The following is a 12,500-nucleotide window of genomic DNA, read 5'->3' as shown; positions in this document are numbered from 1 at the left end:
ATGGATAAAACCCACCAAACCTCAAGAAGGATCTTGTGCCCAACCTCAGGCTATTTGGAAAGATTAGTGGTTGGTCACAATACTCGCACTACCCCTGATACTGAGTGGTACCTGTCTTACAGATGCTGATGCTGAAGAGGCTGAGTGTATTTGGTTGACATTTCAGTTTTTCCACAAAGCCCGCCTGCTTTATGCTACTTCCCACACCAGCTTCTTTCCTCTCCTATTCCCAAAATGAAGTGTGATGGCTGTCAGGAAACTCAAAGTCTCTTTGGTGATTGAAGGCCTAGAAACAAAACTCAAGGCAGACTAGAGCAACACATAGATCTCACCTCTTCACCAGACAGGGCCACAATGTTGAGCCAATAGTAACAAAGAATTCCAACAATGGAGATCTTCAAAAAGATGTTTCTATAGAACAGAAGAGAAGATAGCTCTGGTGACCCTCGTTGGTCACCCTCATTGGCAGTCTCCTGTTCCCTGTAGCCATTCGGTAGGGCACACGTTTCTGCCTACCTAGCTTGGAGGCTGGATATGTCCATGAGTTTTTGAAGATGAACTGTGAGCAGATGTGCCATATGTCAGTTCTAACCTTGAACACATGCTACCCTCAGAGCTTCCAGAACATACTGAACTTCTTTGCAAGGGACGTTGGCACTATCTTAGATGTGTATTGATACCTCAACCTGGTCCCTTGGTGAGTCTCACATGCACACAACCCTCTTTCCAATCTACAATGTACAAGCAACACTGGCAAGAAGTAAACCTTTGTGCCTCAGGCCACTGAGGCTTGGGGAGGATTGTTACTACAGCAAAACTTAATGTGTTCTGACGAATACACTCTTCTGTTGACCCTGCAATTGAGCCAGTTTCTCTCCCATTACAGCCCGTTACAGTATAAGAAATGTGCTTAACATTTTTTTATTTATTGAATACTTATCCAAGATGCTGTCCTGAGGCCCCCAATGAATCATTTCTCTTAAACTTTCTAACTCTATCTCAGGTACCTATCTTACCCAAACTTCAAGTGTGACAGAAACCTCTAATATTTACTCCTCCATACATGCCCAATGTATTAGGTACTTTTCTCATTGCTGTGACCAAGTACCTGGTAAGAAGTGAGTTAAAGAGGGTTGGTTTGGTTTGGTTTGGTTTGGTTTGGTTTGGTTTGGTTTGGTTTGGTGCTCAGTTTGAGGGTGAAGTCCAACACAGAAGGGAAGCCATGGCAGCAGGAACATGAGCAGTTGGTCACTTTGCACACACAGTCAGGAAGCAAAGACAGGTGAATCCTGTGCCTAGCCTATTCTTTGCTTTTCATTCAGTCTGGGGTCCTAGCCCTTAGGATTGGGGGTGTCCACAATTGGGGTGGGTCTTCCCACTTCCATTATGCCAATCTAGAAATTCCTCCACAGACATGCCCAACGATCTGTCTGTCTGCTAAATGATTATAGATCCTGTCCAGTCAATAATCAATATTAGCCATCACACCTATGAGAGTGGATCCCTTCCCTGTGGGTGGATTGGGAGGAATAATGGTGGTACAAAAATCAATTATGATTAGAAGTTTCATAATGTAATTGAAAATGATTGACTCGCTGATTTATTGAGTCAGTCATTTACTAATTACTCTTGAGCATCTACAGAGCCCCAGGTACTGTAAATAATAACACAATTTCCCCATTCACTGTGTCTGTGTGTGTGTGTGAGAGAGAGAGAGAGAGACAGAGACAGAGACAGAGACAGAGAGACAGAGAGGCACACACTTGTGCACACTGCTGGGAGAGACAATAGATAAATTACTAGGAAGTGGAAGAAAATGATAATGTAAGGAATAGGGTGGTAGAGAAGAACTCCATTAAGGGACAACACTTGAGTAGAAGCAAAAATGAAATCAGGAAGGGATCCCCAGGGCTGTATGTGGGAGGAGACTTTCAGGCAGAGAGAACAGCCAGAGCAGAGGTAGCTATGGAGCTAGACCTGTCTGAGCACACTTGGGAGGCCAGTGCAGGGCACGATAAGGAGTCAGACAGAAAAGGAAGCTGGCATATGGGCCTCAGGTTAAAAGCTACAGAGAGGAAGGACTCTGGAGGTGATCAGTGAGGACACTTTGTGCAGATTCATGGTTAGAGTCGGGAGTTAGCCAGAGGATCAGCTAGCAAGGACAGACAGAAACTGGGTAGCTTTGGGTTTTGTTCATCAAGCACGTCTCTATACATGTGAATGGGCATCACCAAGGAGTGCTGGCTTTGAGCCAGTGAGTCACCAAGAACATCCTCCCTCTGTTTTGATGGGTGAATTGCAAAAATATGCTTTCTCCTGCATGAAGCAGTGGGTACCGGGCTTCTTAGGCAGGACCCCTGTACAGTGGCTACACTTGAGGGTTAGGTTAATCCCTGGGACAGCCCTGTTTGAGTTCCTGTCCTGATTTTCTTCCGTGATGAACAGCAATGCGGAAGTGAAAGCCCAATAAACCCTTTCCTCCCAACTTGCTCTTGGCCTGTGGTGTTTCATTGCATCAATAAAAACCCAACAACGGCAGCTGCTAACCCAGCATGACACATTGTTCCTGGAATGCCTTCCTTCAGGAACAGAACTTTGACTTTGAATTGAACTCCTAGCTCTGGGAAATAAGCTAAAACCAGGCCTAGCACACCTACCGGATCAAGAGGACGTAGACTTCCTGTCTTGGTATCTCATACCTCTCCACCAGGCGGAACATGGAGTAGAAGCGAGGCACGGCCAGGTTGATGCAGGACACAACAAAGGGCAGCAACAACACCGCCCCGGGGTTCCTGTGTGTCTTCAGGAACTGCGGGGTTGGAGGATAAGCCTGAGAGGTCCACAGAGCTGTGGACCCTCTCCACACACTCAGAGGGTCTCAAGTAGAGAACCCCACACACAGTTCTTCTGAGGCATACTGAGTCTCAGAGAGGAAAATACATTTCCCCAGGATCACCCAGCAAGGAAGCACAAGATCAGAGCAGTGTGCTGGTTAGTTTTTCTCGTCAACCCCATACAACTTAGAGTCAAGTGTCAAGGGGGAACCCCATTGGGGAATCACCTAGATCAGATGTCCTATGAGCAAGTGTGTGGGATACTGCCCTGTTAATTGAGGCAGGAGGGCCAAGCTCAGTTTAGGTAGCATCATCCTTAGACAGGTGTTCTTGGGCTGTATAAGAAAGCTTGCTAAGCATGAGCCTGTGGGGGAGCCACAAACTGTTTACCCATGGTTCCTGCCTCCACCCTCAGTGATGGATTGTGACCTGGAAGTATAAGCCAAGTAAGCCTTTTATGCTCCAAGTTGGTTTTATTTAGAGTGTTTCATGACATCAGAGCAAAACTAGAACAGTGACCTAAACTCAAACAGCTCTGCTGGAACTTGGCTCTCCTCACCAGGATACCTTGAGCTACGAACTTGCGTTCTCTTGCTGTGGAAACAGAATCTATTTTAGCCATAGGAGAATAGAGGCAAGAAAACTAAACACTGTGGGATTTCTCCTGCCATTCTTTTATTATTGTTGTTATATTATCATCGTTATTATTTGAGCGTTTGGGCGGGGCAGTTGAGACAGGATCTCACTACGTAGGCTTGGCTGTCCTTGGAATTCACTATGTAGATTAGGCTGACCTCAAATTCACAGAGATCTGTTTGCTTCTGCCTCCCAAGTGCTGGGATTAAAGGCATGTGCCTCCATGTCTGGCCCCTTATTTTACATTTGTTTAAAAACAATTATTTATTCATTTTATATATGAGTACACTATATCTGTCTTCAGACACACCAGAAGAGGGGATCAGATCCCATTCCAGATTGTTGTAACCTACCATGTGGTTGCTGGGAATTGAACTCACGACTTCTGGAAGAGTAGTCAGTGCTCTTAACCAATGAACCATCTCTCCAGCCCTTATTTTATTTTTCAAACTAAAATATAACTACATTATTTTCTCCCTTCTCTTTCCTCTTCCTCACTGTTCTCCCATGTATACCTCATTCTTCTCTATTTCAAATTTATGGTTTTTTTTTCTTTAATTGTTGTTACCCATATATCATATGCATATATGTTCACAAATATATAGATTCAACCTGCTCAGGCCATATAATGTTACTTGTATGTATATGACTTCAGGGCTGACTTGTCCCTGCTTTTTTTGTACAGCCTGAGGCTGGTTCACCTGACTTCCTTTGTGCTAACAACTGAATGGGAAGGAGGCTTGCCCACGCAGTGCCTTTACATAAGGATGGTGGTTAACTATGCCAAGTATTTTCCTTGGCATGATTCCTGTGGATGTGTTTCATTCTCTTTCTCCTGAGGCCTGACCCACTGTATCCACTCATAGAGGTGTTGAAAGCACCTCTCACCTCTTAGTAATTTTTTGGGACCCTCCTATCATGGGTAAGTTATGAAATTAGAAGTGTGGGTGTGTGTGTGTGTGTGTGTGTCCCCAGCTAGTAATGCTGTTGTGGAAAGCTGTGGGTCCTTGGGCAGGAAGCATGGTTGGAGACAATGCATTACAGGGGGCCAGCCTTTGAAGGTCAAAAGCCAGCCTCTGGTGCCTCCCACATTCTCTGCTTCCTGACCCATCAAGAGGGCCCACCCACTCCCACCTATGCTAACCATGCCCAGTCATTATGTCTCCCCTCCAAGGTGGACCAGCATTCCCTAAAACTGTGAGCCAAGTTACATTCTTCCTCCCTGGCACTGCTTCTGTCAGATCATTGAGGAAATTAGCTGGCCTACCTGGGTCCTAAGGCTGCCTCTCTATCCCATTCTGATGATCAGCTGAGGGGAACCTGGGCACTTGGCATCTCTGAGCCATGGGTGCATCCTTCAAGCCACAGAGACTCACTAGAATTCAGCAAGATGAAACAAAGCCCAGCTCAGCCACAGGACGCTGTGTTCATTAGTGACTGACGGCCACTGGGTTATGTCAACAGTTGATCCTGCTCAGCACAGAGCAGGTGGGTACACCCAGGACTTCTGAGTCTCTCAGTAGCAGCCCTGCACTTCAGGGAAGATATGGGAGGCAAAGCTTTCCCACCTGCAGCTGCTCAGCCACAGCTTCCACCCTGCGGTGGCCTCTAAGGACTGTGACTCAGTTTCCCCTCTTTCAAGTCAGACTTCCATATGGCCAATGTCGACCCTTCAGGTTTGCATAATCCTATATCCCTTGTTTTTAAACCAGGGGAGAAACACTGTGATCAAAGAAGATTAAGTCCTCTAAGAGTTCACCCATGTGTTAGAGTGTCTACTTTGTCAAGTGTCATGGGGGCATGGAGACAGAATCAATAAAAAGTGTTGTGCATCTGTAGTCTCAGCCCCTGGGAGGCCGAAGCAAGAGGATAAGGAATTTAAGTCTGGCCTCTGTTGTATATCAAGCCTTTGTCTCAGAAAAGCAGAAGAAAAACAAAACAAAAAACAGACTTGAGAACTTGATCCCAGCTCTCTGCCAAAGTCCCACGTCCACAAGAGCCTGGTACGCTTCACCCTGTGATGTGCATTATACCCTGGGGACTCCTAAGTGCAGATCTGGCCATGAGAAGAGGCTTGGTTCCACAGTTTGAAGCAAGGCTCTATGGGTGCAGTTGCTGCTGGCCACAGGGCCCAGCTCGAGGCATCTGCTCTGCATCTGCCCAGTGGCCTCCCGGTCCTCCCCAGCTCTCTCAGCAGAGTTACCTCAGAGTTATACTCAGCCAAGTAGTAGACAGCTACACAGCAGGCTGCGGTCACTCCAGTAGAGACGAGCCAAGCGGCTACGTGAGCAGAAAATCGGGTCAGCTGCTGGTTGAATGTGAGCCTGTATTTCTCCTGGCGGAGCTCAGACAGGTTCTCCTGCAAGTGCCAGTAGAACAGTCAGTGGGACCCACTGGCCCTTCCCTGCTTGTCAGCAGCAATCCTCGGGAACACAGGGCTAGCCCAGATCACACAGGAGCAACAAGGTAAGTCTGCTGCCAGATCACACAGGAGCAGCAGGGTAAGTCTGCTGCAAGTCTGCAAGCTGGATCATGGGAGACCAAGGGGAAACCTCAAGACGCCAGAGAAGCACAAGGACTTCAAACTCCATTTCCATCTTGGACCAACAGAGAGACCTAAGAGGCCCTCGGCCATGGTGTGCATTCTTCTGTGCTGCCTCCCTCTGCTCCTTCTTTCTCTTTCCTCTTCTCCTCCTCTCCTCGTTGTCTCTCTTCATCCCTTCCCTTCCCTCTCCTCCCTCCCTCCCTCCCTCCCTCCCTCCCTCCCTCCTTCAGACGCTCTCTTCCTGCCTTTCTTCTTTTTTATCTTTGTGTTTGGAGGAAACAAGGTCTTACAGTGTAGCCTAGCCTGTCCTTAAACATACAATCCCCGAGCCTCCGCCTCTCCAGGATGGCAGGTGTACACCGTAACAAAACACTCCACAGAAGCCTTTTCTTAATGAACAATTCTGAGAACCACATGGGGGGAAGAAGTTAAAGCTGCCATCAAGGCTCATTTATTGATAAGTTATAGTTTATTTTACTGTTTATTTTACTGTTTGCTTTACTGTTATTATTGTTTTGATTTGTATTTTGAAACGGGGTTTCATTCTGTAGCCCTGGCTGTCCTGGAACTCCCTATTTTGTAGATCAGGTTGGCCTTGGACTCCAGTATCTGCCCCTCCAATGCTGGGATTAAAGGCGTCTCTGTAGACCAGGGCAGCACAGCCTCAGACCGTGCTTCCCTGGTACATGGACCGCTTCACAGCATCCCAAACCTTACCCACTCAACACCACCGCACCTTTACCCTAACTGTAGCAACTGAACACGGTCTTCAGAGATAGCTCAAGCTCCCCCCCCCCCCAGGGACACGGTTGCTCCAGATGGAAAAATCACTGCTCTAGGGTAGAACTTTTAATGTGGAAGCTCAAGAAGTGGATGTGTTTTCAGAGGAACTGCTAAACTGGCCCCAGGGAAGGCTGAGACAATCACAAAGCCTGACATGGTGTCCCCATGCACTGGCTGGCATTGGGTGTTATCCATAATTAAACATTTTATAGACAAGACCATGAGTGGAGGCAAAGGTTTATAATCTCAGCACCAGGGAGTCTGAGGAAGGAGGATCTTAAATTCCAGATCAGCTTGTGATACACATGAACACCCCTCACCCCACTCCACCCCAGCATCCTACCCACCCCCGCCCCAGCCTGGAACTCACAGAGATCCACCTGCCCCTGGCTCCTGAGGTGCTGGGATTAAAGGTGTACACACCTCAGCCTGGCTGAAACCCTATCACAAAGGGAAAGAGAAAGGGAATTGGGAAAGGGAAGAAAAAGCAAGGAAGAGGGGAGGGGAAGAGGAAAAAAGCTGTAGACACGCAGGGGTGAGGAAGGCTGGTGGAGGAGAACTTTGTGGTGAGGACTCTGGAGTCTGGGACTTACCCTGATCTCCGTGCTCAGATTCTTCTGTTTTAGCTTTACAGCTTTTTCATGGGTGACAGTGAAGTCCCAGCAGAAGATGAGCTTAGCAATCCCTCTGGAGTATATGTGGGGGTTGATGAAGTTGTTCCGGAAGTACTTGGCCATACTGGGGGAAGGCAGAAACCAAAATGTGCAAACATTATTATGAAGGTGTTGAGGCATGCAGGGATGAGACACGTCACTCACTGATAATGAAAGGTAATATGGGCAGTCCAAATTCTTCTCTCAAAGAAGGGGGAATTACCAGCACAATGTTATACAGGTGACAGGATCAGACAGGCATAGCCTGAAAGCCTAAAGTCTGCCAATAGAGGGCTTTTTGCCCCAGTAAGTATTCTGAGCCTCAGTTTCCACATCTGTATGATGGGGATAACAACAATATAACCTCACAGAGAGATGATGAGAATACTATCCATGTTTCTACAACAAAAGATCATCAACTATTGCTTAATATACTGTAGGGGCATAATCTCACATTTCTGGGATCAGAAGTTGTAGAAGGGTCTGGAGACATGATTCAAACAGTAAAATTCTTGCTGTGCAAACATGAGGACCTGAGTTTATATCCCCAGAGCCAAAGTAAAAATGCAGAGTGTGGAAGCATATGCTTATAATCTCAGATCTAAGGAGATAGAAACAGGTCTATCCCTGAACTCCACCAGCCAGCCAGTCTAGCTATAGGCTAGTGGGAAATTCTGTCTCAGAGGAGGTGGACAACGTCTAAGAAGAGACCCAGAGTTGTCCTCTGTTTTCTACATGTTTCTGTGTGTGCCCGCACATGCAAGCTCTCTCTCTCTCTCTCTCTCTCTCTCTCTCTCTCTCTCTCTCTCTCTCTCAACTCTCTCTCAATCTCTCTCTCTCCCCCACCCCCTCTCTGGATATTGGTATTGTAGGGATGATGGCAAGATGCCCATGGGTTCTAGGAATCAGGAAACAGGAATCCTGGGGTGGGGGGGGACATTAGTCAGAAAACTACAGAAGCCATGGCAAGAGGCATTCATTAGCCTCTGTTGTGAGATCACGGAGTGTCTCAGACCAGCAGTCCATTGGCATACAGCTGGGCACATTGTCAGTGTGGAATGAAAGCAACACTGCCCTCCCATGATGCGTTGCACTGGATGACAGCTGAAAGAATGTGTTCTAGTTTGATAAGTTTCAATGAAGTCCTATTTTTTTTTTCTTTGAACAATGATGCTGTCAGGGAGATGACATGAGCTGAACTGTGAGTCCCACAAATTCCGATGTTAAAGCTGTAAGTTCTGGGACATGAGTATATGACTGCATTTGGAGACAAGGCCTTTGAAAACAAGATAATTAAAGTAAGATGAAGACTTCAGGGTGGGTTCTAATCAAAGACATTGCCATTCTTCTTAGAAGAAATTAGGGCTGGGCTGCAACTCCTCTCCAGAACTGCAAAATAAAATGAGAGAAAGAGGAAGGAGAGGAGGAAGAAGAGGAAGAAGAAAACCGAGGAAGTGGAAAATTGAGAGCAGAAGGGGTCAGAACCCCACAATTCCCCCTGAGGGCAGGCCCTCAGTGACTTGAAGATCCCCCATTAGACCACACCTCTCACATCCTAGATCCAAGCTATTGTGATGGCCTTCAGTAAGCCAGAGAGGCTTCCTAAGGAGAAACCAACCTTGCTAACACTTACATCTAGAACTACCAGCTTCCAAACCTGTGAGAAGACAGATTTCTGTTGCCTTAATCATCTGCAAATGAATACAGAGGCTGACACACTCCTGAGCTCACTTCCCATCTGGACCTCCTCTCTGCCGACCATCCCTCCACTTTGTCTAGCGTGTGCAATGCCTCAGCTACCTAGTCTGTTTTTAGACTGATCACTTAATTTTTTAAAGGCACACGAGCATCTCCCATCCCTTTCATATTCTGCACTGTAAGACAAGGAGAGCACAGATAGCCATTGAAGTCACCATTGCAGAGAAGCTGTGTTCTGGGATAGCTTTCATTTAGAGACAAGGTCTCACTATGCAACCCAAGCTGGCTGTGAACTCAAAAATTCTCCTTCCTCACCATCTCAGGTGTTAGAATGACAGCTGTGCACCACTATGCCCATCTTCATGGTTTACTGATAGAGTTTCTTGGAGTTTGCCTAAATCTAAGATGAGCCTTAGAGGCTGGCGACACAGCTCGGTTGGTAAAGTATTTGTCACCCAAGAACGAGAACAGAGTTCAATTCCCAGAACCCATGTAAAAAGTAATCTACATATGATAGTGGACACTTATAATTCCAGCACTGGGAAGCAAGGACATATGGCTCCCTGGAGCTCAAGAGACAGCCAGATAAGCCTCCATGGCGGATTCCAAGCCCAAGAGAGACCCTATTAAAGACGAAACAAACAAATAAACAAAAAATAAAATAGAAAGATAGAGAGTACCTGAGGGACAGAAGACCCAAAATTGTCTTCTGTCCTCAAATGTGGGCAAATCTTCTGTCCCCCACTAATGTGCACACATGTGCACATAACAAATGCACACTTGTGCACCCACACAAATAAAATAAGCTTTAGGATCAGATCGGAGTCTCTACCTGAAGAGTAGACTGAAGAAACAGATGACCAGGCAGGCTCCGATCGTGAAGATGTAGGCCAGCTGCATGTTGTAGGATGCTCCGCCCATCCTATGTCGGATTGTAGAATTGGTGTAGAACCCATAGTACATCACCGTGTCCCCAAAATAACCCTGACAGGAATAGTAGAGAGATTCGAGTTAAGCAACTTGCTTGAGAAATAAATGGCTGTTCCGCAGGTCCCTGTCTGCAGTTATTCACGCATTCATGGTCGCTTCTTGGCATCCAAGGAGATCAGCTCTGGGGCTGCTGAAGAATCCACCAACTGCAGATGTTCAAGTCCCTTGCATGCAGTGGTCTAGTGTCTACACAGGACCTGTGCCCATCCTCCCAGGTTCTAAGTCATCCTGAGATGACACACCTAATACAGTATGAATGTTCTGTATATAGGTGTAATTAAGGGAATAATGATGAAGACCAGGACTGCTTACATGCTTACACATACACACACAATTCTTAAAATGTATTGTTTGTGAATATGTGCATGCACACATGCCTGTGTGTGCTGTGTGTGTGTGTGTGTATGCATGAGTATGCTGCTGGACAGAGAAGAAACAAGTGTTCTGCCCTATGACTCTCCTCCCCCTTATTCCCTTAAGACAGAGACTCCCACTAGACCTGGAGCTTGCTGCTTAGAAGGCTATGCTGGATGTCCAATAACCCTCCTGCCTCTGCCCACCAGTGCTCATATTACAGGTGACATAGCCATGGCTGGCTTTGTATGTGGGTGCTGGGTATCCTAACTGAGATCCTCATGTTTGTACAGCAAGGGTTCTTACCCACTAAGTCAACCCCCTCCCCCATCCTAGACACACATTTTAAAAACATATGTTGTACCTGTGGCTGAGTGAATCAAAGAACCATGGGACTGAAAGGTTGGTTATAGTTTCCAGAGGAAGAGACCTAGATATTCTAAAACTGAGTTCCTAGAGTTGGAGAGAATTTCAAACCAAGGTGATTTTGCAGTTGAGGAACCCCACTGTGAGCACCTGAACTTGGGGATCAAGCCAAGCATCCCGAAAGCCAAGTGGGCAGACATCTTCAACCTCTGCCATCTACTCAGTGTGTTGACTGGACAGAGCAAACACCAGGAAGTGGCCAGATGTTCCAGAAGGCAGGACATCATTAGTGCCTGCATATTAGCTGGTGCCACTTTTTGTAATAAGGGGGAAATGATGTACCTGTGTAGACTGTTTTCTCTTCCCATAGAAGCATCAACCCAGCAAGTGATCAGTAAGTAGATAAATGATAGATGTTAGGCAAACAAAGAAGCATAGACCCAGGGGAATGATTCATTAAACATAAAGGAGGACGGCTGGTTGTGTTGCTTGTCTGCACAGTGTTTGTTTGAAATGTGTGAAGTCTGAGCTTTGGCTTCCCTGCACAATAAAAAAATAAAACACATAAAAGGTTTTTTGTTTGTTTGTTTGTTTGTTTGCTTGCTTTACCATGCATCTTGGAGAGTTTTATAAACCCGTGTTCTTCTTAGCATCAGTCAGTGTGTTATCAACACAGCTGCCTGTTGAAGCATCTAACCTCTACCCTGTGAGTTGGCATTGAAGAAGTGTCTGCTCTTGAAAGTCTGTAGAGCAAAGCTGCTACAACTACACACCAAGCAACCTGCCTCTGCATCTCTATGAACTAGGACTGTGCGTGGGTGTGGGCATGTGTGTGAGTGCACATGTGTCTGTGTATGTGTATATATGTGTGTGTGTATCTGAGTATGTGTATATGTATGTATGTGTATATCTGTGTGTTTGTGTATGTGTGCCTGTATATGTGTCTGTGTATGTGCATATTTATGTGTGTGTATGTGTGTGTGTGTGCATGCATGTACACTGATTGAAAAAGAGTCAAAGGCAAACATTTTCAGACATCAGGCCATTTCACTCTGAAGTCACTCAACATGCAGCTCTGAAAACACAGAATCCATTCCTATGATCACATCACCATTGTCCTGTCTAACAAAATTAAGAATAAATTTCCAGGAATGCTCATCAGTTAAAAGCACTTGCTGCTTTCCTAGAGAACCTGAGTTCAGTTCCCAGCACCCACATTGCACAGCTCTCACAATAACCTATATATAACTCCAGGGCATCTGATGCTCTCTTCACACCACACACACACACACACACACACACACACACACACAAATAAAAATATTAAAAATATTTTAAAGGATACTCCCAGCTTGGAGGATAGAGAAAAGAAGAAAGGGAAAATGGACTTTCCTTCATTTTCCTCTGTAGTAGGAATTTTCCAGAAGAGGATTGATTGTATTTGTAGAAATAAAGAAAAGGAGGCCGGGTAGTGGTGGTACACACCTTTAATCCCAGTACTCAGGAGGCAGAGGCAGGTAGATTTCTGAGTTTGAGGCCAGCCTGGTCTACAGAGTGAGTTCCAGAACAGCCAGGGCTATACAGAGAAACCCTGTCTCGAAAAACAAAACAAAAACAAAAACAAAAAAAAAAAAGAAGAAA

General features: G+C 46.0%; 1 protein-coding gene across 2 annotated transcripts in view; it reads right to left on the bottom strand.

The window, feature by feature from the left end:
- Tmc5 (transmembrane channel like 5) overlaps positions 1 to 12,500 on the bottom strand; it is a 77,987-nt gene that overhangs the window by 19,792 nt on the left and 45,695 nt on the right. For both annotated transcript variants that reach the window (XM_021166418.1, XM_021166419.1), the window contains 5 exons: positions 9,982 to 10,133; positions 7,392 to 7,536; positions 5,674 to 5,829; positions 2,658 to 2,809; positions 333 to 411 (listed from right to left, as the gene is read on the bottom strand). In XM_021166418.1, the coding sequence (XP_021022077.1) occupies positions 333 to 411; positions 2,658 to 2,809; positions 5,674 to 5,829; positions 7,392 to 7,536; positions 9,982 to 10,133 (684 nt within the window). The remainder of the gene's footprint in view (positions 1 to 332; positions 412 to 2,657; positions 2,810 to 5,673; positions 5,830 to 7,391; positions 7,537 to 9,981; positions 10,134 to 12,500) is intronic.

Source organism: Mus caroli, chromosome 7, assembly GCF_900094665.2.
Source record: "Mus caroli chromosome 7, CAROLI_EIJ_v1.1, whole genome shotgun sequence".
Lineage (NCBI taxonomy): Eukaryota > Metazoa > Chordata > Mammalia > Rodentia > Muridae > Mus > Mus caroli.
This window is presented reverse-complemented; position numbering and strand designations above follow the sequence as displayed.